This window comes from Mycetomoellerius zeteki, unplaced genomic scaffold, assembly GCF_001594055.1.
Source record: "Mycetomoellerius zeteki isolate Tzet28-1 unplaced genomic scaffold, Tzet1.0 scaffold64, whole genome shotgun sequence".
NCBI classification, from domain to species: domain Eukaryota; kingdom Metazoa; phylum Arthropoda; class Insecta; order Hymenoptera; family Formicidae; genus Mycetomoellerius; species Mycetomoellerius zeteki.
In genome coordinates, this window is record NW_017257654.1 from 119,813 (window position 1) to 144,343 (window position 24,531).

Below are 24,531 nucleotides of genomic sequence, written 5' to 3' on the forward strand. Positions count from 1 at the left end.
TTTCGGGAACAATGTTTATTACAATCTATAGATTTTCATATGTTTTTCTTTTTTTATATGTTACATATATAGAGATATCTATAATCGTTATATAACATCTTTTTATGTTTATTAATGTATTTCTTTAATATATTCATGTTTCGATATATCCCTCTTCGATATATTGTTTACAGAGTTTTAAATATATAGTTGACATTATTAATTTTTTATAACATTTATATCTCGTAAAAATAAAAATGAAAATTATTAATGGCTTAATAAATTAATAAAACAAAAAAGGAGAACTATAATATTGTCAACTTTAAATCTTTTTTCGTTCTCTATAGAATAAATCTCCTTTCTATGGATTCCTAACGTGACAACTGTATCATATTTGACATAATCTCTATTATTGTGCATGATGTATATCATGAATTGTTTATCTGGATTAAGAAAGATATGTCTTCAAAATACACTGTACCTAGAATGATTACAAAATGAATAACTGATTGACATAACATTACGGACTGTTAAAATTGTGCGATAATGGACTATGATAGTTATCTTTAGGCGTGAGGTTTGCGGAATTTCTCTCCAGCGTATTTCGCGTCTGCTCCAAGCTCCTCCTCGATACGTAAGATCTGATTATACTTGGCCAAACGTTCCGAACGGCAGGGTGCGCCCGTCTTAATTTGGCCAGTCGAAAGACCAACGACCAAGTCGGCAATAAATGTATCCTCCGTTTCTCCAGAACGATGAGAGACCATAGTACCCCAACCGTTACTCTTGGCGAGATTATGAGCATTGATGGATTCGGTCACACTACCAATTTGATTGACTTTTAATAATAGACAGTTGCAAGCTTTCTTCTCAATAGCCGTCTTAATTCTGTAAAGTAACAGCATACAATAAACATACAAGAAAGTTTAATTTAACTTTTTACACGAGCAAGTTTAATTTAAAATGGTAACAGCAGATAAAGCTTTTATTTTATTTGTTACCTCTCGGGATTTGTGACGGTAAGATCGTCACCGACAATTTGAATAGGAGTAGCCGCGGTCATAGACGTCCAAGAATCCCAGCCATCCTGATCAAAAGGATCTTCAATCGATACAATCGGGAATTCTTTGACAAATTCCAAGTACAAATTCTTTAGCGCTTCTGGTTCCAGGTATGTGCTTGGATCAGACTTCTCATTCTTGAAATCCAAGTCGTACTTTCCATTTTTGTGGAATTCAGAAGCGGCAACGTCCATGCCAATTTTGATCTTTCCTTCATAACCAGCGGTCTATACATTCAGAACAAAATTATTGCAAGCTGTCGATTATCATAAAATAACAAATGCATTCGAATTATAAATCTCACAGTTTACCTTAATAGCATTTATGATCAAATTAAGAGCTTCTTTGTTTTCCAAAATGTTTGGTGCAAAACCACCCTCGTCACCGACCGCCGTGGCATCGAGGCCGAACTTCTTCTTGATACCTGCCTTCAAGTGATGATAGACTTCACTGCCCATTTTCATCGCTTCTGTGAAGTTAGATGCGCCAGTAGGCAAGATCATAAACTCTTGCATAGCTAGCTTGTTTCCAGCATGAGAACCTCCGTTAATAACATTGAATGCTGGTACCGGCAAGATTATGTCATTATTACCAGCCAACTCAGCAATATGCCTGTAATATGAATATTTTAAATTTAGATGTTTTATCTTTACAAAAAAACTATGTAGAAAAATAATTTTACTTCAAGAAAGAGCAGTTTTATCTCGAAGCATAAAAGTGTGCATTTTGTAGATCTTTTTTTAAGTATGTTAAAATTTTTATAAAATATTACATAAAAATATTTTTTTTTTTTTTTTTTTTTTTTTACTAAAGATTACTTACGATTACTTTAAAATTACATATAACGTTTCGGAAAAATAAAAAACCTTTTTAAAAAAATAAAAATCTACTTAAAAAAGTCCATTGTATACAATATTTTAATTTCTTTATAATTTATATAAAATAATTTCCTTTTTATGTAAAAATGATTGATTTGTATGAGATATATTTACTTATACAAAGGCAAGCCCTTTTTCTGAGCACCAGCCTTGCAAACTGCTAAAGAGACACCTAAAATTGCATTCGCTCCAAGTTTGGACTTATTTGGTGTGCCATCCAGCTTCAGCATGAAATTATCGATATCTGTTTGCTGTGTAACTTCTATGTTGGCCTTGAGAATAATATCACATTTGTCAAATGTTTTCAAGTTTTCAACTTTCAAATATTATGTAATAAATATTCGATATTTGTATCATATCAGACATATAGGAATACCTTCAATAATTCAGGAGCAATGATGGAATTTACGTTTTCTATAGCCTTAAAAACAGACTTTCCATGATATTTCGATTTATCATTATCCCTCAGTTCCAAGGCTTCGTGAACACCAGTAGAGGCACCAGATGGTACTGCTGCACGGAAGAGTCCAAGTTCGGTGACAAGATCGACCTATAAAAGCAAATAATATTAATAAAAGAATATTCAATAAAACATTACATTTTCAAGATTCAATAAATTACCTCTACTGTGGGGTTTCCACGGGAGTCATAGATTTGACGAGCCTTGATGCTTTTAATAGGCATTTTGACACAATTGCTTGCTGATGTAAAGAGTCTTGTTGAGATTAGAGAACTAAAATATGAAACAATGCAAAAAAATCATAAAACGTGTCGGTTTTTTAAAAATAAAAATCATTTGTAAAGATCCATTTCTATTTCTTGCATTAGAATCTTTGTATTACAAAATTATTCTAAGATATGCTTATAATAATTTTGCTATACTACTGCTGTTTGTTCAAAGTGTTTTTGCTAAAGATATAATCTTTTTAATTTACAATTATCCAATAATTTCTGGATGTAATACGATCAATTGTTTGATATTACTTACAAATTATAGCAACTGTTATGATAAAAAGATATAATAAATTCAAGCGAAATTAAATAAGCGATCACAATTTTTAAATGAAGAAAAACAACTATCAAGAATATTGCAGCAAAGTGTACGATACAGGAGCTGACATTAAATTATAGTATAATTTAGAAAACAATTACATAAAATTGTGGATCTTACGAAAATCTAAAAATTATAACATTGAATTGCCAATATAAACGCTAAATGTCAATAAATCACGGATAATTGTCAAGTCGCATATCGACCTTGTGAAGGTCATTCCACGATCTGTTCAATATCGAAGAAAACCGATATCTAAACGAGAAATGTCTGATTTATATTAAAAATAATTACACGTCAAAAAATCACGATATTAGCGAAATCACGATTTATTAACGACCTTATGCTAATGAAGTTCCGATACGAGACGATGTAACCGGCATGTACCACCATTTCCTGAAAGTGTTCGGTCGTGCAAGGAAAGACATGAATGAATTTCGCGAAAACGCTATTTCAATCCGCAAGGATAAACTGCAATTTCTCTGACACGCTAGACGTTGCTCCGAATATGCTCACCTAACGTGACGCGTGACAGTTTGCACGAAACGTTTGACGAGGAATGAGACTCGACCTAACCGACGACCTCCTCAGTTGGCTCAATTGTGATGCAAGCAGAGAGATATCGATTGCAAGATGTACGCGAGATGTTAGGTTAACAGAGAGAAAGATAAGGAGTTTATCTCTTCATAATGGACGATGAAATAATTATTTAAGAGATAGTTTTCTCCCAATATTGCTCCTGGATCGTTGAAAAATTATATTTGCATTATCGTGCAGCAATTATGCAAAAAGTTCGCTTTTAATTACTGAGCGTTCGATCATCAAATTTGACATACTCGCAATCCAATGGTTGAGCGTCTTTTGGATAGTGTTCGAAACCAATCGGTTGAATCTACAGATACGAACCAATCGCGTTCGACTACAGTTGATCGCAGTGTTCAAAAGAATTTGAATAATAAAAACGGGTCTTCCTTTATTTTATTTATTTCTGTCATCTTCAGATTTCTTCTTCATTTACACTGTTATTCTCTATGTTTGAAATAAAGTAAATATGTATCTAAATTTTGGAAGGAAAAAAAAGATGGATCCATTCAAGAAATGTCCATTTCGTTTGGAATATGACAATTCCACCGTATCTCGGTTGGCAACACTGCCAACCATCTTTGCCCACACATTTCAAATGAAATTCAAACATACTGTTCGTAGAGGTGAAAAGTGTCGTATCTAAACTGTAATTCGAGGAATCATGATGAAGTCGAAAGTAGTACAATTAAAAAATAAGAACATTAAAAATAACATTGTACGTTATAAGAAGCCACCATCTAATTTTGGAGCTGTAGAAAAAATTAGACTGAGCCTTGGTCAAGAACAATGTGAAAAACGCAAGAAACGTCGAATAAACGAATTTGAGAAAAATCGAATCATTGCCTCACCCTGTTCAGTGACATCGCAAAAAGGTGCCCCGAGATTATTATGTAATTGCTCGCGTTATACGCCAGTATCTGAGAAAACATGATTCACTTGATTAAATTAATTTAATAGTACATATTTATTTCTTTCGTTGAAGAATATATGTTCATATTATATTATATTTGACTTAAATATATATTTTTTATCGAAAGAAATAAAAACGAATTAAATTAATTCAAATTAAGTCAAATGTGAACAATTTTTCTTTCTTATATAGTGTATATATTTCAAAAACTTGCCAATTCCAATGTATCTTACAGCGAATTTCGGACGTATTATATTAAAATATTGCATAAAATATTTAGTCTATATTTTAATAATATTTCGAATAAAGCTTTATATATAAAATATGTATGAAATATCTATATAATATTTCAGAAAATGAATATTAATAAATATTTATCATAAATATTCTGTGCTGTCTGGGAATAGAAACACGGAATTATTTAAAATTTTCGACATACATATAATTATAATTAATCCATAGAATCATTATAATATGTCACGACATAATTTTAATTTATTAATAAGAGTCGTAATTCTTTTTTAAATAATTAGTTTTTAAGAGTTTTACACTAGACAAAATTTTCTTTATTTATTAAAAAGTAAAACAGCTTATCATACATATATTTGTAAAAATTATTTCATTGAATAAAAAATTTCGTCATTTCGAAATATTTGATATCTCAGATGAAATTAGAACAAAGGTAGCAGATTGGAAAGAGAAGCGGATGAGAAAAGAGAAAGCAAAGAAATCAAATAAAAAGCCTCCGTTTATAGTTGGAATCGTTCGTCATCATATTTATTCTCCGATATCAACAAACTCAATGACATCTAGGAGAAAGAAGAAATCAGTTACTCAAGAGCATAAAAACTCCAATGTTATAAAGGGAATTACAAAAGCTACGGAGAAGCGGATACAAGCTAAAATGGCAGCAAAAGCTGAAATGAAACAAAAATCGCCTACAACTCCGACCAGGACAAAGTCTTCTACGAAATCGGATAACGAAATCGAAGTCACCAAATCGTTTGCTCCTTCTGATTATAAATTTAATCCGCCCGCTGAATTACCAATATTCAGAATATCTTTACTTGAAAAAACACTTACAGAAAGCAATTCCTTAAAGAAAAATAATGCTTTTGCATCTGATATTTCAATGGAAGCAACTGACAAGAAATTAGCTTCTCATAATTTTGGTTCTATAGAATCGATCACGTTGATGTTATCACCAATTAAATCGGAAACTTCAGATTTATCGCAAAAAATGCAAACAATTTTGAGATTGAACAACAATGATGAAATTTCACCTTTAGGACTTTCTGCACATAAGGTAAAAATTAGAATTATCTTGTTTATTTCTTCTGTTATCATGTTTTTTATGTTATCAATTCATTCATTCGATGACGTAAAGGCCATGGCACACATGCACCTTCCGTAAAGACCCGTCTACAATATACGTATTAAAGCCGGCGGCACACGATGTTTGTTTTTTTGCTGGATTGCTAGAATAAATTCTTGCTACCATATTGGCTACGATGTTGACACTGTCAGTACCGCAGCCAATACGATGGCAAGATTCTAATCCAGCTAGGAATCCAGCAGGAAAACAAGCATCGTGTGCCGCCGGCTTTAATACGTATATTGTAGACGGGCCATTATGCGTCGTCTATAATATGCGAAGTAAGCTTGGTTTAAAAAGTAAATTATAGACGACGCATAATGGCCCGTCTACAATACACGTAGTAAGCTTGGTGATTGGTCAATTTATTACTTTTACTTTTTAAACCAAGCTTACTTCGCATATTATAGACGACGCATAATGGCCCGTCTACAATACACGTAGTAAGCTTGGTTTAAGAAGTAAGAGTAAGAAATTCACCAATCACAGTCGATTGTGAAAAGAATAATCAACTGATTGATCAATTTCTTAGGTGTCGTCTACAATATGTGAAGTAAGCTTGGTTTAAGAAGTAAGAGTAAGAAATTCACCAATCACAGTCGATTGTGAAAAGAATAATCGACTCTGATTGATCAATATCTTACTCTTACTTCTTAAACCAAACTTACTTCGCATATTGTAGACAACGCCTAAGAATCAGCCAATCGGTCGAGAATTCTTTTGAATTCTTAATTTTAATTAGCTGATTCTTACGGTACGTCTTATGATTACTGTTATGAAAGGTGTGTGCCATGGCCTTAACATCCCAAAGTCGGAACAGCTAGCATCCACCTTTTGTACGTATGTACATATGTCCGCGGTACGCACGCAAGTTGTACGCAGACATACTATCTACAATTTAACGCCGGTTCCGAACGGCAAGTTCGAAAGGTTTTCTTGACAATAGATATTCCTGGTGATTTGCCAGACCATCAAAGAGAAGCAACGAGCGTTTAAAGGTTTCTTGATCGAAACCGAGTCCCTTAACATAGTCGGCTCGCTCTGTCCACTATGTCGCACTGCTACGCTCTTATATTATCAGTATTAATTAAATATTTCAGAAAAGATAGATTTTTCAAGCAATTTTCTTTTTTCGTTAATGTAAATATTTTTATTGTTGTATATATTTATAAATAATATCAAATGAAATAAACGAGGAAATTTTGAGTTTTATTATCAGCTTCCAGGTTCGTCAGAACTATTCGATATACAACTTGCAGTAAGAGCTGATACAACAAACAATTCTGATGTGCCAGTAAAAGAAACGAAATATAACGTTACATATTTTAAACGTCTGTTGTATGAAGAAGAAAATAGGCTTCAAAAACTTTGCGAGAAATGGACGGAAATTCAATCACAAACGGATGATGTAGAGGATAGTTGTTACCGAATTAATCAAGCAGTAGGACAAACAACTATGTTAATTAAACATAAGTTTAAACAATTTTATGATTTAATACTAGATTGCGAGAGAAAAGACGGTAACATGCTGGTAACTTGTATGGATTTACATGGATTTTGGGACACGATGAACCTACAAATAAAGGATTGCGATTCGCGATTTGCAAAATTGGAGGAACTTCGTGCTAAATGTTGGCAAAGGGATCAGTCGCTTTTTGTAAAATCTACTGGAATTAAGAAAAAGACAGTTAGTAAAAAGAAAATCATACCGGTAAATCAAAACTTGCTGAAAGGGATAACACAAATTCAAGATAATGAGAAAAATTCACAGGAAATGATAAATATGAATAACAAATGTATTACGCCTTATATTAGTAGTAATAAAAAAGATGTAAATGTTTCTGGAAGAAGCTCTAACGTATCGCGTAATAAAACATGTTCTAAAGTATCTACGAATTATATATATACATCGACACCATTTCCTGTCGATACGAAATCAAACGTTTCAAATCGATCGAATACCTCACTTATAGCAATGAAAGTAAGTCAATCTGTTAAAAAATTGTTCTCCAATAAGATTTTAGAGACAAAATCACTTGAAAGAAGTCCGAGTGTAAATAAAATTGCAAAAAGTTCTTGTGGAATTTCGAAAAATAATTTGTTTACACCTCCCAGTACATTGCTATTTCATGTCGTCAGAAATATCAATTTTAATATAATACCAAGTACAGATCGAGTAACAAAAGGACATAATTCCAATATAAAAAGATCTTGGGATAGAGCTGTTATTTCGGATAGTACTACTAAAATTAGAAAAATGGAAACTGTAAGTTTTATAATTTAATTTTTATGTTATGTTTGCTGTCTCTCTCTCTCTCTCTCTCTCTCTCTCTCTCTCTCTCTACATCTTTTTTCTTTATGTTATTCAATAAATATTAAAAAATTTATTTATTTTGTTTAGACATCCTCAATTATAAAAACACCAATTAATTCTTAAAATATTGACAAGAAGTGTATAAATGTTGATGAGAAAACAATAAAAAAATATAATTCCAAGGCATTCTACTTGATGGAACATTTAAATTATGAGATATTATTATAATGTTTTAAATCACATGGGAGAATATTGTACATCATATTTCGAAGTATAAGGCGACATGTTTAAATTAATGTTTTAATCTTATAATTCATTTGTATATTTTGAAAAAATTGTAAAATTTTATTTAAAAAACGTAGACTCATACTTATATTTATAACCTCCAACTACAGCTATGAAAACTGCATCTAAATTCTAAAGAATCTAAAGCATCCTGTTTGTGCAGAATGTAAATGACCCTCCGTCTTACAGCGATTGATAGAAGGTTCAACGTCTTTTTATATGCTTATTATATAGAACTTTATAGTAACAGTCATATACTGATTGAACTGTCTAAAATTTTTGTTACGGGTTTTAATGATCTATTGCTGTATCCGAGGGTTGAGAGAGTTATAGTTATATATTTCGACTTATAATTGTTTATATATTTATTATGTTCATATATTACATTATAAATATATTAGGATGCTGTCAAAGAATATGTTTCATTTGCATCGCAATGTTATATAATGGATTTTGTATAAATAAAAAAATAATAATGTATATTAGATATACTGATGAATATGATTATTTCGCGGAAGGATCTATCGCGTAGAAGTAAAGGCAATCATTTATTTAATTTCTTTTCCGTGTTTAGATACAGTACACACAAATATATACAGACGTTACTGAGCACATTTACAACGGTTTGTATCGAAATATGTGTGATCGCGCATGCTGCGACCAATATACAATAAGCGAACACGTCGATCTGTCGCGTTCAAGCGAGGTATTGGCCGCGTTGCGCAATAATATTGTATACAAATAAATTAAAGACCTAATTGAATTTATATAAATAAATTACTTAGGTACATGAATGTCACGATAATTAACGTATTAATTCGCCGTTTTCACCTCGCAAAACGACGGTAATACTAGTCCGGCAATAAAATAATATTATATCGTGGTCCTGATCGTTTTCCGATTGACGTAGAATTAAATAGTTCGACGATCGAACACGCGGTTGTCGAACACGCATAAATATCAAGAAATAATTACAATCTATGAATAAATATCACGTTAAATATGTGCATTATCTGCAAAATATCGTCTTTCTTCTTCCTTGCGACCGCGCGAATGTAATATACGAACACTGGGGAGATTGTACGTATTAATATAATGATACAGGGCCGAACGTACATTTCGGCAGTGTGCCAAATTACGATGCATATTCAATCTTTCTGGCACTTAGATTAAATCATGTGGCTCGCCTTGTTTATGTTTCTTTTCTGTAAAAGTGCGCGTCGCGATGGTCGCATAATTAATTAATTATACCATAGATACCATACGCAATAAAAAAATTATAATCGTAATCGTCTTGGGAGCAGTTCTTTTTAAACTTTTTATACATAGACTGCAGCTTGAAGATAGGTACTTGGAGAATTCTCTCGCGTGTGTCAATGCGATGGAGAAGGGTCTCGCAGCAACAATTGAATTTCCCGATTTCTTCCTTTTGGTTTGAGAATAACGAAGAACAGAATGTATTCAATTTCACCGTGCTGCGGAATATGATGGAATATATAATGGAAGACTAGGCGTCTTCGTGAGGCGATTCTGTTCAATATTCATTATAGCTTCACGGTATCTAATACACTTAGCTGGAGTGAACGTGTTGCCTCAAGCTTATCTGATAATGTTTCCACCGTTGAGTGGTTGTAGGAAACTCACACACATACGTACACATCGATAGAAAATAACGTAAAAGTACAATAAACATACGTATTATATGCATACGTACACGAGGGTTACCAAAATTAACCACGTCGTTGCGATTATCTTTTAGCAAGCTGATGTCGTTAAAGCTTCATTCATTCGTTCACAAGGATTCACAAGCTAAAATATTCTTTAACGATATTCACGATACAATTCTTCCGTGTTAGCTTACATACAGGAATGATTTTACGATTTAAATTATAATTATATCTCGATAGAGGGATGCCGTTCGCAATGATAATAATAAAAAATTATACCGTTTGTATGAGATATTGTCACCGTAGTATACACATCGATTGAACTAAAAGTTTTCATTATTAGTTCGCTTATAATCTTATCTGTGATTATATATATAATTATACTCTTTTATACTTTATTTATTTCTATTGGCTATATGTATATCGGTCGATGTGTTCATAAAACTTGGTCAGACTCTTTTATATGCCTCTTAACATCACGATATGCTGCCTGTATTTGTACGACGTATAATTACCTTGTAATTAAGAATAACTGAAATAACTGACATCAACATTTACTCACTCATTAAAACTTTAGATATAATTGTATCGTAACGTGCACGAAACTGTTCGTATTTTCATAATCCATTGTCCAGCTAACGTATTGTCTATTATTGTTATTATGTAACAAGTGTAATCATGTTTACTGTAATGATAATGATTATCCAAGGATTATCGGGATCGCATTAATCCTCTTATCAAATTAATTATAAATTCGATCAGGTCACTTCAATAACATTCTTATGTCAAAACATGAAGTATCAGAAGCTTGGGATCTTAGATTTAGCGATATATTCTTAATTGTTGATAATAATCTCTTTAAATCATGTAGGTACAGTGTCTGATATAGCGAGCCACATTTGAAATATGAAAAATCACACTGATTAATATCTGGCTCCGATAAGCGCGTCACATGATATTCTTGCGATTTTTTTTTGCCATAAATATATTCACTGAATTATCGTTCGCATGTAACGAAGAAGATAAAATATAAAGTCAATCTAAAAAAGAGATACACTTTTTAATTCTGAGAATACAACATTGGCACCGTTGTGCACATGGTGTTAATCTTGAACGAACATCAGCTTAAAAAGTCTTCAATGTTGCGACAGAAAGCTAAGCTAAGTAAGTCCTATGATTAGTCTTCGAGACTCCCACCGGAACGTCTCCTTTGGTGGAGCACGACGACCATGCCTCTTCAGCCAGACTACCGTATCTCTGCACACCTGGGAAAGGGTGTCCAGAACTCTGCGGTGAATAGTAACCGCCCTGTAATTGCTGATAGTAATTGCCACCTGACTGCTGCTGATACGGCTGGTACTGATCGCCGCCTGCCAGGACGTTGCTGTAGCCCGAATACGAGCCGTATTGAGACGACGAGTACGAAGAAGAGGAGTAACCGCGTTCGCTTAGACTGCGGTAAGGCCCCGAGTGATGGGGCCTACCCTCCTGTCAGACCGGGGTGCTGACCGCGGCTGAGCTTATGTACTCGATGTCACCGATGCTTTTCACCCGTCGATGCCGCTTACCGCTGCCAGTTGACATTGGCCGCGGTGGAAGCTGCGGCGGTGGTGGCGAGTTGCTGCGAACGCTGCTGCTCATGTATTGACATTGGCTGACGAGACTCCCGGTGTCTGAGGACGATGACGGTGATGCCTTCTCGCTTCTAGGCCGGAGACCGAACGCTCTGCTCAGGGATCCCTGCGAAAAGATGGGTCTCGATTAGAGGGATTATGGACTTGTAAAATCTGCTTAGACGGTGGATCTCGACTTTTTCAGAGAGGTAGAAGCTACGAGCAAATGAGCGACCGGATGAGGTGCTCAAGTACTAACAGAATCAGTTTAGATAATATGAAAGAGTGAATAAAGTTCTAAAGAAAATTTCTAAAAGACGTCCGAAAAATTGGATCTTTTATAAACGTTTTTTACTAGTCACTTAAATTTTTGCGTTGCTGAAGACGTTACTGAGTTGAATAAAAAGAAACCACGGAGTATAGAAATTTAGATAGCAGCTTAAGCTGTGAAAAAGTTAGATCTTTTTTTTATATTAGAAAAAATAATACTAATATTTCGGTTTGAGTAAACCATCGTTTAATTTATTTAATGTAACAAAACTTTTTATTATTACGTTTGTAATGTTCGCGCGAAAGTGAAATATCGCTATCTAAATTTCGCTACGACACCCGCTGTATCTTTCAGAGTGAAAGGATAAACGAACATGATACAGAGATTTAGGATTCGCTGGGTAGCAAAGTGATTCTTGCAGAATGATTAAAAGCAGTTGATATAGATAGGAGGAGGTGCACGTGCTACGACAAAGAGGAGAGCCCACCGTTTTTATTTCGTCATTTTGCAGCAGGTGTATTGGTGGGCCCATCCTGATCGTCGGTCTTAATAATTCAAGTGATACGATCAGTAGGATTAGTGGAAACATGTATATGAGAGGGACACTACACGGAATAATGTATGTACTTAAATGTGTACATATATATTAATGACGCATACCTGTGAGCTCCTCCACGACAACTAGCAAAAGGACGAAATAAGGTCGATTAAGAATCCACACGCTGAATTTTCACATTGATATCGTCAATTTATATTTACACAATCGATTATGATGGGCGGCCGCGGATCGCCACGGCGCCCATATGCAGTCATAAATAATGGCCCGCTATAAATACGAACGTTTGCTACGTAATTCGAGCTGCATAATGCATAATTTTAATCGCTACTCGCTATAAAGATGTACCTGAAGACACGGGACACTCTGCTTACATACATGAGGAGGACACGTGTTCGGCTAACGTATATGCTCGTTATATACAGTGTTTACAGTGTGGCATAACGCGTATGTCGGTGAACATTTAGCGCTGAGAATAGAGTATAATCATGGAATGTGTACAATTTCAGCGGTTGCATTGAGTGATTAATCTCTTGAATATTTTATTAGTTAGTTACATAGCTCTTTCCCGATATCTTCATTTTACTCATTCAATTTATTAGAATATAAGGGTGTGTTCAGATTATCGAGCTGAAACTCGAGCCACGAGCATTTCGGCTCATAACTTTCATTGTTTTTTGCCGAGCCGCATAACAAATGTTTACCGAAATACTCGAGTTTCAACTCGAGTTTCGGCTCGATAATCTGGACGCACCCTAAAAAAAAAAAACAATTGCGATGTATTCCCGCAACGGCGATAGATAAATTGCGATTTAATTACTAAAATAATTGAAATAATCTGCTAAATCTTTCATTAACAACTTTATAAAAAATATAAAATATTTCCACGTAAAGAAATAAAATGTACAAATATTTTCGTTAACGTTTTCCGCTTCTCGATATATAACTCGGATTTTAAATATTCATTATTTTGTGAATAAAAACCCCTTTTTGTGCATAAATCCAGTGTTTCATGCGCAAGTATATATCCTTTTCTCAGCGCGGCAGATTGTCTGGCAATCTGATTGGACTATAAAGACGGAAACAAGGTGTACAAATAGATGATTAAATATAAGAAAGAGGTGTTTCCGCGATCTGTTTCATTTTCTATAATTATAATATAATACGACTGCAAGGCTTAGGCTCGTACTCCATCAGTCTTTTTCTCTTTTACCTTGCAAACGGTTATTTGACGCTGATTCAATGAATCGATATTCGCGCATTCAGGTGTCTCGCGCTCGACAGACCGGACACAACGATAATTATTCAATTATTCCAAAGTCTATTGTACAATCAGTCCTTTTGTTCGATTACTCCTTTGCTCGCATTTTCAGGTCTGTGCAATCGAGGTCGAGATCCAGAGAAATCTGGAGATATGGATCTCAGCAAAGCGATGCCTCGAACAGAGTTGATCAATTAATCGCGTTAAGCAGAAATTTATCGTTTCTCTGCCGCTTCGCCGAGATCGAGAATTTTCTTTTCTGAGCGAGGAAACGTTTACACGAGAAAAACGCTTCGTCGTTCCACAATGCCGATACATTTGCCGATATATACTGATGGTTTCCTATTTTATTTTCCTAGGAAAGGATGTGGACACGAGTTTACGACCGATCGAAACATTAACCTGGTTGTTGATCGCGATTAGATACACATGTACGAAATTAATCCTCAATTACAGCCACGAGTCATTTGGACTTGAAACGAAAATTTAATATGTGCACAATCTGTACGATTGGAACTATAAGATTCCAAATTATAGAAAAAACTTTCTTTATTAATCGTCGTAAAGTGGAGTTTAGTACTTGCATTTTGTATTTCAAACAAAATGCTTTCCCCAACAGCACAAAACTTACAGCAATATTGCTGCAACTTTTGTGCCGTTGGGATTGCAACTTAGGTGTAGCTTTCATAGTTGAGGATTAATAATAAATCATTTGAGAGTTTGAGATCGTAATGCATCATACTCAATTTTTCTGGGAAATTATCAAAATTGTTTGGAACAGTGCTAAAAATTAGTTTCGATCAATTGCTTACTCATGTGCCCTCGCGTAAAAACGATTTTACAAAATCTCCTGCAAAAAAAATTAGTTAAATTAATATTAAAAGATTATCTAGGCTTGTTTATTGATGATTCTATTGTAATTAATCTTCATAGATTGTCGACTATTGGAGACTTTGCAAAAACGTACTGCAATTAATCGATCCGCAATGATGTAGCAAATCGATAGGCTTTGTAATAAATATATGTTCTATAATATAGAACAGTATACAAAGAACTTTAAATAAAGAACAATGGATATATATGTAATAAATACCGAACCTTTTTCAAGTAAAGAAGACTGCAGGTCTGCGACGATCCACAGGATGCAGGGACAATGATTAACATTAGGTTGAGCTCATAGCTCACAGCGTGAAAATTCTGTTATTGATTCTCGTCGCGTGAAACTTCAAGCGGACTATGAAATTTTTTTAGTAAGTAATCGACTAAGATATATTTTCATTTAGCAACTGTATAATTATAAACTCTTTTCATGTAACAAACTTATATTATTAACTTTAATAAACAGGGCACATTGTAGCATTCTATTTCGTTGTTCGTACTGTTTTATAAAATGCATAGAAAAATATAATATTGGAATTCTATATAATTGATAAAAAATATATTTTTCATTTGACAAGTTAAAAAATAATCTGTTGTACATTAATTTTAGTTACTATGTGTGAATTTGCAAGAAATATATATATTATTCTGTTTATTTTTTTTTAAATAAAGTTGAGAAAAACTCTGAAGCAATTTTAAAACCATTATTACCCACAATTCAAAATGGTTTGTTTCTTTTTCGACGAGAATTAATAATATCAGGGGGAAATATTTCGCTGCAGAATATTATGCGAGCTTTCTTAACTAAGCGATGCCATGCAGTCGTGCCAATAATTAATAAAAATAAAGAGCCAATAGTCGCACAGATGAGATGCATGAAAGTGTGCGTGGAAACGGGAGTAAATGACTGCACAAGAAATTGCGATTGCGTTTAAAATGAAATAGTGAATTAATCCTGATGAGTTTTTGCATTTTTCAATGAGTTTGTCTGTGCTGTATAATCGATTGTCGGTATGACCTATATTAATTTACCTAATTAATTATCGAGGAAGCAATACCGCAGAAAATAATAATGGATATTTCTTAATGGATTATTAATATATTATTGGCATGAGATAGCTAAATAAATATTAAATAACTTTAACATTTATTTAATTTTGCAACGCAAATTAGATTACATTTTATACCGTTCCCAATTCTTCTCTTAGAAACTGGATGAAAGGAAGAAGTTTATTCATTTATGTAATTCTAATGAGATAAATATTAAGAATATCACATAAATATCATTTCTCTAAATATCAAATTTTCTACAATGCAATGATCATGGTAAAAACAAGCATAGGCTTAAAAAAGCATCTCGCCAAGAGATAAGTCTCTAAGAGACATATCTCGCACTATCCTTATCTCTTTCCAAGCCAAATAAAAACAATTAAATTACAAGAATCACGATTAATTACGATTAAGTCCAATTAATTGCATCACATAATTTAATCTAATATATAATATAATATAATAGTTATACAATGTAACAATTTATGTATCTTTATGAAAGAGAAAGCAAACATAGATATGCAAGCTCGATTTGTCGAGCTTTGAAATTTGAGCATACCTAAAAGGCAACGTTTGAAAATGATTACCTCGGTAACGATTAGGCCAAATTAATGATACTCCTCGTTCGAAAGAGTTAAAGGAAGTGCAGAGGCGAGGCGGGGAGCGGCATCGAGTTCCTGGCGCGCTTGTACGCGGACCAGATCCTCGCTGAATCTAAATGGTACGTTACCCTGAGGCTGGATCTGCGTCTGTCGACGGTGCCGGTGTGATTCGCCGTCATGTGAAGGGCCGACAACGAACTCTGGTGATGCTGTAGGTGCAGCGCCCTGCTTCCACGACCGAGACTACCCCCCGCGCTCGCAGTGCTCATCGGACGGCCACTCCCGCCGATGCTGTTCCTCGGGACCACCTCCAGCTGACCTCTACGCACACACGCACACCATCCTTTTCATGCACGCCTTCTTGCGTACACCTTGGCGTCCTTGATCGCCTAATATGCACATACCTCGGACACACACACACGTGTGACACGTATTACAGCGAACCACCCCCTGAATACATATCTCCTTTTGCAAAATTTTTATTTAATTCTTATGGAAAATCTTTGTCGAATTTCAGAAAGTACATTTAATAATCAACTGTAATTAACTCATGCTTTTTTTTTATTGTTTATTTATTGTTCTGTGAATATCCTTGATTTTAATGATTGCGTTGATAAATATTAGCAGTGGCTCGCTGTAGGTGTCTAATGATAGAACGAGATCTATCTTATAATGAATATCTAGTTACAACATAAATATACATACACAAGCATTTTGTGCACCACCGATATAGAGTAATGTATAATGTTTACTGGACTATCAATACGCCAAGGATGGTCACCTAGAGTAGAACCAACCGAAACGCATTTCCAGCCACGCTAACCAGTCAACGAGAGTAAACATCGAACAATCAAAGATATATATGTAAATATTAAAGTTGGCAAAATTAGAAAAAGATAAAAGGAATCATAATGCAAATGTGGTGTGATTCCTGGCCAGAGAAACATTCGGGGAATCACGTCCATAAGACGGCAAGGGGGCGGGGGGGAAAGACAAAAAGTTTCTCATACATTCTTAATAAGAAGAGGGTATAATCAGTACCTAATATGATTTATTTAATAGTCAGAAATATGTTAAAAGTCTTGCTTAAGGGTTGCTTAAATAGTGGAAGGCGCTTTCTCCTTTCGGAAAGTCTTTCGGGGGTGTAGAAGGTAGTGCAAGGGTGAGGTGTCTGACCAAGGATTACACCACGATCACTAAGATTAACATGTGCTGTACATAGCGCAGTGCAGTGCAGGCGGCAGCTGTGGGCTACGGCTCAGCTATGAGAAACATTACCGGTGGATCCGCGATCGAGTGGACTGCAGACCCAGCGAATCGCGCGCTGCAATTCTGTGCCGAGTACTCCGACGAAGTACTCCGGCACGTTTCACTGGGTGGTAATCGCGTATGTTTGTATATGTACATTTTATATATATGTCGATTGTAACTGTATATTGTATTTACGTGTGTGTATGCCCGATATATCCAGGTATGGCATGTGTATTAAGACTACGAGTACTTTATTTGCGACGAGCGCGTTCGACAACGATCAATCGCGACCGAGGATCGTCGAGCGAGCGCGCTTATGCTCTATCTAAAGCTCAATATTAAGGGAGTTCACATTTCAGCTCAATTTCGATTACATGGTGTGCTTTACTTGATAAAGGCAATTTATTGAGAGGCCATTAGTAATTTTTAGCGCTGCTTGACGTCCACTTAACGTCAATGAGAACTTTTACAGGTACTGTAAAAGTTTAAATGAGGGTCTGGTCAAGTTAAAGTCGCGATTAATTATGTGTTCCATGGAAGTATCATAAAATTCGAATGAAAATCGTGTACTCCCTTCATATCTCCTTCATTTCCGAGTCGGTTTCCGGAATATTTACAGCTTCGTCTCGAAATTCCTTAGTAGTACGTTTAAATTACGTTCTGTCAGTTACGAAAGCCTTTTGCGGAAGTTCACGGATATGTCTCTTACACGATATAACTAACTTTACTCGTAGAAATTCTGGAAAAGTAACTGCCTATCGATTAACGGCGACTATACAGTAACAATTTTTTCTCTTTTTTTTTTCCCGATCTAATGCTATTTTACGACGCGAAACGCGAGTATCGATCGCACGCGATAAATAAGCGACGAATACGCAGCTTCGCCAAACGAGGTTTGCCGAAATTTTCCAGCAATTTCCCGTTTCCGCGCGAAAGTTTCTCGAAAACATTTCTTCTACCGAGAGAAAGTGAAAAAGCACTTCCGGTTACTTGTCCACGCGCGACATATTCCTGTAAATAAATAATTGACTGATGCTCTTTGATGCTCTAGCGAAAATGTCTACTGCCTCGATCAAGACTGAGATCGCGATCGAGTGCGATCTATGACGCACGTCCAACGATTTTAACTTTGATTATTGCACGTGGTTTGGACGCGGAGTGACGTGTCGTTCGTTGCTTTACAACTTGCACCTGCTGCTTCGAGAATACGTCGACTTTGGTCGACATGTGGCACGAATCGATCGGGGGATAAGGAATGAAACGAACCGGCACGATTTCATCCTTCGTTCCTGTCTTTAAAAGGAATCTCCTAAAAACGTTTTTACGCGACGAACATAAAAAACTCAATTCCGTTTTATTTTCTTTCGTCTATCGAGATTGTCGAAGTGATTGATCGAAGAATTGAGCGCCTTCTTATTTCTTTTTTTATCAATCCATGACAAAAGTGACAATGAATGACATTCTAATATGAAAAACGTTTTGCTAAAGTATCTAAAAATTTTACTAGATTCAAAAAGTTAGTTAAATAGTTAGATCCCAAAAGATCTAAAAATAAATTTTATTGGATTATCAAAATAATTATGTAAAACGCTCAATTTTTTCAAGCTGCTAAAACGTTGCAATTTTTTGCAGCATTGTTCATCATGTTTGAATCTCTTACATAATTATTTTAATTGTTAACCCAATAAAATTATTTTTAGATCTGTATCTATTTAAATATTTAGATATTTCAGGAAAATTGTTCTTTTCGTAAAAGAACGAATTTTTCACACAAAAAAGTTCAATAGTAAGTGATACTCTAATACTAGCTTAATAAGTTCCTTTGATTTCATAAAGTAGTTACCCTACGCTATGACGATATCTCCTATATTGTTACTCTATAAGCTTAAAAGGAATGTTCGTTTTACTGCATGACTCGACAAGAGGTATGTGTTTAAAGTGTCTTCTATGACGTACAAAGCGTGGAGAAAGCAAGTTTAATACAAGTTTGAGTGACTTCGAGGATCTCGAAATTGATGATCGAATTCACGAGGTGTTGTAAGGAGATTCCTTCGAGGCGAGGAATGTTCGAACGCGATTTCGCAGGTGCCAATTAGTGTTCCGGAGACGTCGTCCTGTCTCGATGACGATGAGAACAATGACGACGTCATGCCGATTAGTGAGCGTTGTCCAGTGTCGCCTCTGGATGACAGTAGACTGAATACCTTGCTGGTAGAACGAGCGCTTCTAATTCGGCGGTGAGATGTCGTCTAATCATGTGCTTTGCCGGGGGTATACCCAAGGCGGTGGCCATAGTGTCACCGGTGAATGATGGTTCCAATACAACCAGAGCACCGTGCACACCGGAATCTGTGGAAGAGTTTTTGTGCTCGTTATAGATAGATGATATCGACAGTTCGTATGAATGTTATTGAGTTTAAAGGTGAAAGGTCAGTTTTTTTAGTTTCTATATTCTGTGTATTTTTATTTTGAAAAGAGAGATGTGCTATGCTGCAATAAAATTTGTTAAAAACGATAAAAATTTGTTAAAAAAACTTGTTACAAACAAAAGAAATATGTATATAAAGAGAATATTTTTACGTTTCTATAGTAAATTTATATGTTACAATTTTGGAAACTGTAATCAATTATTATATATAATACATGACAATAGATTATAGTTTGCAAAAATTTTTTATTTTAAAGATACGTAATTGATTTCGCCGAAATACAATTCACCTTTCAAATTCTCGGCATATTCCGTGAGATCGATATTCCTCGCCCACCGAATGAACCTTTGATTCGTCCAGACCAAAGGATCTGTGTCGACCTGTTCACATTGATGTCTCCTGACAGCGAGAGCCTAGCACAAAAGCACGTCATCTCTTTGATGGTATTATTCAACCGCAATTATACATCGTTCAATTAATCACAAAGAACTGATTAATCATCCTTTATTTTTACAGGTTTCTGAATTCAGCAAAATCTTATAACATTATAATATTTCAGTCGATAGCACAAATTCACTCACCTGTCGATCATAGTTTAGCATCCGCAGCAAGTGAATACCATGAACAATGCTAGCCTGATGAAACTTCCTCGTGACTCCGAGCAGTTTCTCAAGTTCCTTCTTGCTCAGCTGGTCCAGCATACGTGCGTCTACCATATTGGTAGCAAAACTCTCCGAATACTGAGCCAAGCCGAGATCTGGCAACCATTCAGAGCTCACCCAAGTATGACCTAACTGGGCGATACATGGATATCGCACGTGACTTGGGTGTCGATGTTCCTCGATGGCTAGACGCAGCTTTTTTCGGTGAAGCGGATGAGTTACGCCTAAACCGGCCTCCAGTTCGGCGTCATTTAGTTCAAGTAAGACCTGAAATTAGTATCGCAATAATAAAAATTTAACTGATCGACAAGTATTTTAATCAGAAACGATTCTGTAAATTGTTACTAAAATATAAAAATTAAAAAAAGACTTTGCATGATCACAAAACTAATTATCCAGACAGTGCATCATTATATCGATGATTTCTTCAGACTATTGTCCAGGTATTAAAAATTATGATTTCACGGCATTGATAGTTTGTATTTATATTTAGACAATTAATTGTTAAACTAATATTGTCATAATAATTCGAAGAATAGTCTGTAAAAATATAATGGCATTATCTAATTAGTTTCTGGATATGAATAATAAATATATTAAAGATCAGTCATAACTGATGAATGAAATATATAACAATAAAAAATTTCTACAATTATATCAACAGGTTAAACTAGCTTAAAACTCGCTAATAAAAGCAGGTGATAAATCCTTTACCTTGCCCGATTTGACATTCTCAGCACATCGTGGACCATACTGCGGCATCCCGAGAGCCACCTCTAACCAGGCTAAAACGGTCGGGGCTCGCCATCGCTCCATGGGCACGGAGGCTGCTTCTCGCAGTAAACGAAGTTTCTCGGCGTAACCCTCCTCGGTGAGCGGTGACCACGATCGATATGGATCAAAGCCATCTGAGCCCTCGTTACCACCGCTGCCACCGCTGGAACTGTTTGCCGTCTTTCGATGTCGCGAACGGGCGAATACTCTGCCAAAAGGGAGAACACCGATTTATTCACGTTGATGCATGGTATTTGACCGCGAAGAAACATATTTTTATCTTTTTTTATTTGTACGTCCTATTATTGATAATATAATTAAAAGTATTGATATTAAACATACATGGAAAGAACGATTTTGCTGAAACATGTAAAACTTTTATAGCTGAATACAGAGATGGTCTGAAAATAATTTTGTTAATAATTATTATGATGATCCAACAAAATTATTGTCAGATCAGTATATCTATCTAAACCTTTTAGATCTCAGACTACAACAAAATCATTCTTTTCGTAAAATAAGAAATTAGATTCCTCGGTTGGTGGTAAACCTAAATCTGTATCTCATGTTCGAAGTGATAATGGAGGATTACAAGATCTTACGCAATATTCTATAGTTAAACAGCCATTCAACATCAACTATTATTTAGGGTAAAAGCACGTCACGGATGTAAGTCTTTCATCGATATCGGCTGTAATATCCAAGTGAATATCATAGGAAAGTCGATATGCTTCTTTTATATAGAAAAAAAGATCGTCTTACTTAAGAAGACTATATTATTTTACATGATAGTCTCTTTTACAAGTTCATTTCTATACAGCGCGAAGATTCGCATCACTTCTACTTGGTAACCATTGTCGTAAAGTTGCAATTTCCCTTCTATCGTGTTATGAACTCATTTCGCTCGTTTGTACATTGTTACGACTTGCGTGGTAATCACACACTTCGCTGAAGTAATACTAAGAGTCATCACAAAGTATAAAAATGTCGACGGAGAAGTGAGGGTACACCGGTGTTACACTTACGTGCAAACGCGTGAGAAATTGTAAAATCAATGCGAACAAGCCGTGCACTTTATAAGACCATTCAACAGCGTGCGAATGAATCGTTACATAAACCGTAAGGTTCATGGAGTGGTTTATGTCTTTCCAATGCTTTTTATTTATGTCAAAGCTATATTATTTACGGCCCGCATTGTATTATATATTATACATTGTATTATATTACGTATAAATTATTTGCCGCGACAAAACTCATATTTATGTATAAAGTATATCATTCGTTGCCTTGGTGGTAATTGATAATAAATGTTTGTGCAATAGGCTAAATAATCGATACTTCACTCAATTAATGTGTAATTGATATTACCGGGGACAATGTGTAAAGGAGAACAAAAATAATTGCACAAGATATAATTGTCTCTTCGAAACTGAATTTATGGCGAACAATGTGCGATTCGTATTATGCAATAAAACGTTGAACGTTTCTGTAACGGGACGAGCTCCTCACCTTGAAATGGATCCCCATGTGCCGCCGCGAGTGGCGGACGATCGCGAATGCGCGGCAGGTGCAACGACAGGTGGTGGCTGCTTGTTCCTCCTCGGTTCAGATTCCAGCGGGCTGGATAGCTGCTCGACCGATCGCGATAGCGAGGAATTGTCCATAGACCTTGAAAATGCGTTCAGCGGCGACAGTGTGGGGCTGCAGTCCTTCGGTGTAGTCGCAGCTGTAAATAGAAGAACACGCGTATCGGTGTATCGTCGATTTCCGTAACGCTCTCGAGCACTTGATACGAGAATAGAAAGAGCGATAGAAATAATTCGAAATGTAATGAAATATGAGATTGCGCAAAGGATGTAAGCCCGATGTGTTAAATGGAAAACCGTCGATAAACATTGAGTTATTCAACGATTGCATGTCACGTAAATATTACTCAGGCACGAAAAGATATTTTTGTCATGTTGAAACAAATATATGACAAAGAAAGAACGTGAATGATAATTTGTCAATAATTGGACACGGCAGGATGTCACGGCAAGTCAAATCGGGCCATCGACAAGTTATTAATTATTCATTCACGTTTCTTCGGATGATGCTATTTTTTTTTTATACTGTACATGAAAATCGCGTTTCATGTATGGCTTTTTCGTCAAGCGTTATCCTGTTCCGTAACACAGCGAATGATAATCGATGCAAGTCACATAAAGAACACACAGCGCGTCGTGCAGCGATCCTGCTCGCGTGCAAAAAGTCCTTTTCGTGGGCATAGCTCGTTCTTGTCATCTCCATCAGGTTTACGGTATGTACATGCGCATGCATTCAGGCTATATAACAGGCAGGACTTGTATCGAAGACATCCTTGGGGGCCTTCGGCATCAGTTAGGCTTTCACGCATCGAGAAAAACGATGATTTATTCGGTGAGCGCTCTCGATTCCTTTCGGACCATCATATTAAGACGCATTCACACACACACACACACACACACACACACACACCCACACACACACGCACGCCCGCGCGCACGCACGCACCAAGAGATAAATGACTACAAAGTGACCAGAATATGATAGCGATCGTGCCGTTCGTTTTTTCGGATTATCGTGACTTTAAAAAGCTTTAGAAATCCGCAAAGAAGAAACATCAATGGATTCTCAGCTATTTTACAAATATTTTAAGGCGACTCGTAATTATCTATAAGTTAAAAAATTATTAAGATTGCAATCCTGCGCATTTCGACGTGTTCGCGATCGGCCACTGGTCCAGCCACCCTTCGCTGATGAAAGAAAATCGATTACGGTCAGAGGAAAAGAGAAAAAGTCGCATACATTGAGAAGCAGCAGAGGCGCTTCGGATTACGACAGGACAAGGGTGGCAGGAGAGAGCGCTGAGTGACAAGGGAGGTGACGACGATCAGTGATTTATGTTCTTGGACACTTACATTGGTATATGTGGGGTGGTGCTACGGAGGATACCACGGAGATGCTGTCCATGTCGAGACCGCTGCCCTCGACCGTAATTGTCGGCGTGCCTGCGCGGAAATATATATAAAGGACATCAATTTTACAGTAAAGGGAGGA

General features: G+C 35.7%; 4 protein-coding genes across 4 annotated transcripts in view; 1 reads left to right on the plus strand and 3 right to left on the minus strand.

Annotated features, from left to right (window-relative positions):
* Positions 1-232: 232 nt before the first annotated feature.
* Positions 233-3,636, minus strand: Eno (alpha-enolase). Its single transcript, XM_018457531.1, has 7 exons — positions 3,486-3,636; positions 2,540-2,651; positions 2,295-2,468; positions 2,033-2,190; positions 1,352-1,652; positions 981-1,267; positions 233-867 (listed from the first exon to the last, which is right to left on the minus strand). The coding sequence occupies exons 2-7, from the start codon at positions 2,600-2,602 to the stop codon at positions 546-548; spliced, it is 1,305 nt and encodes a 434-aa protein (XP_018313033.1). The 5' UTR covers positions 2,603-2,651; positions 3,486-3,636; the 3' UTR covers positions 233-545.
* A 579-nt stretch (positions 3,637-4,215) lies between these two features.
* On the plus strand, positions 4,216-7,535 carry LOC108728777 (uncharacterized). Its single transcript, XM_018457532.1, has 4 exons — positions 4,216-4,426; positions 5,130-5,770; positions 7,059-7,247; positions 7,342-7,535. Exons 1-4 carry the CDS (start codon positions 4,216-4,218, stop codon positions 7,372-7,374), a joined length of 1,074 nt encoding a protein of 357 aa, XP_018313034.1. The 3' UTR covers positions 7,375-7,535.
* Positions 7,536-8,953: 1,418 nt separating this feature from the next.
* Positions 8,954-11,596, minus strand: LOC108728714 (uncharacterized; the record flags this gene model as incomplete). The annotated part of the gene is made up of 1 exon (XM_018457448.1): positions 8,954-11,596. A coding segment is annotated over one exon (336 nt), but the record flags the coding sequence as incomplete, so codon positions are not given.
* The window catches only part of Liprin-gamma (liprin protein kazrin), a 131,340-nt gene continuing 118,310 nt past the window's right edge, over positions 11,502-24,531 (minus strand). Inside the window, exons 9-18 of the mRNA XM_018457568.1 lie at positions 24,393-24,482; positions 22,963-23,179; positions 21,394-21,661; positions 20,599-20,946; positions 20,307-20,430; positions 19,793-19,937; positions 16,466-16,658; positions 14,905-14,931; positions 12,650-12,670; positions 11,502-11,845 (exon numbers count right to left, since the gene is read on the minus strand). Coding sequence (XP_018313070.1) covers positions 11,597-11,845; positions 12,650-12,670; positions 14,905-14,931; positions 16,466-16,658; positions 19,793-19,937; positions 20,307-20,430; positions 20,599-20,946; positions 21,394-21,661; positions 22,963-23,179; positions 24,393-24,482 — 1,682 coding nt within the window. The 3' untranslated portion in view covers positions 11,502-11,596. The remainder of the gene's footprint in view (positions 11,846-12,649; positions 12,671-14,904; positions 14,932-16,465; positions 16,659-19,792; positions 19,938-20,306; positions 20,431-20,598; positions 20,947-21,393; positions 21,662-22,962; positions 23,180-24,392; positions 24,483-24,531) is intronic.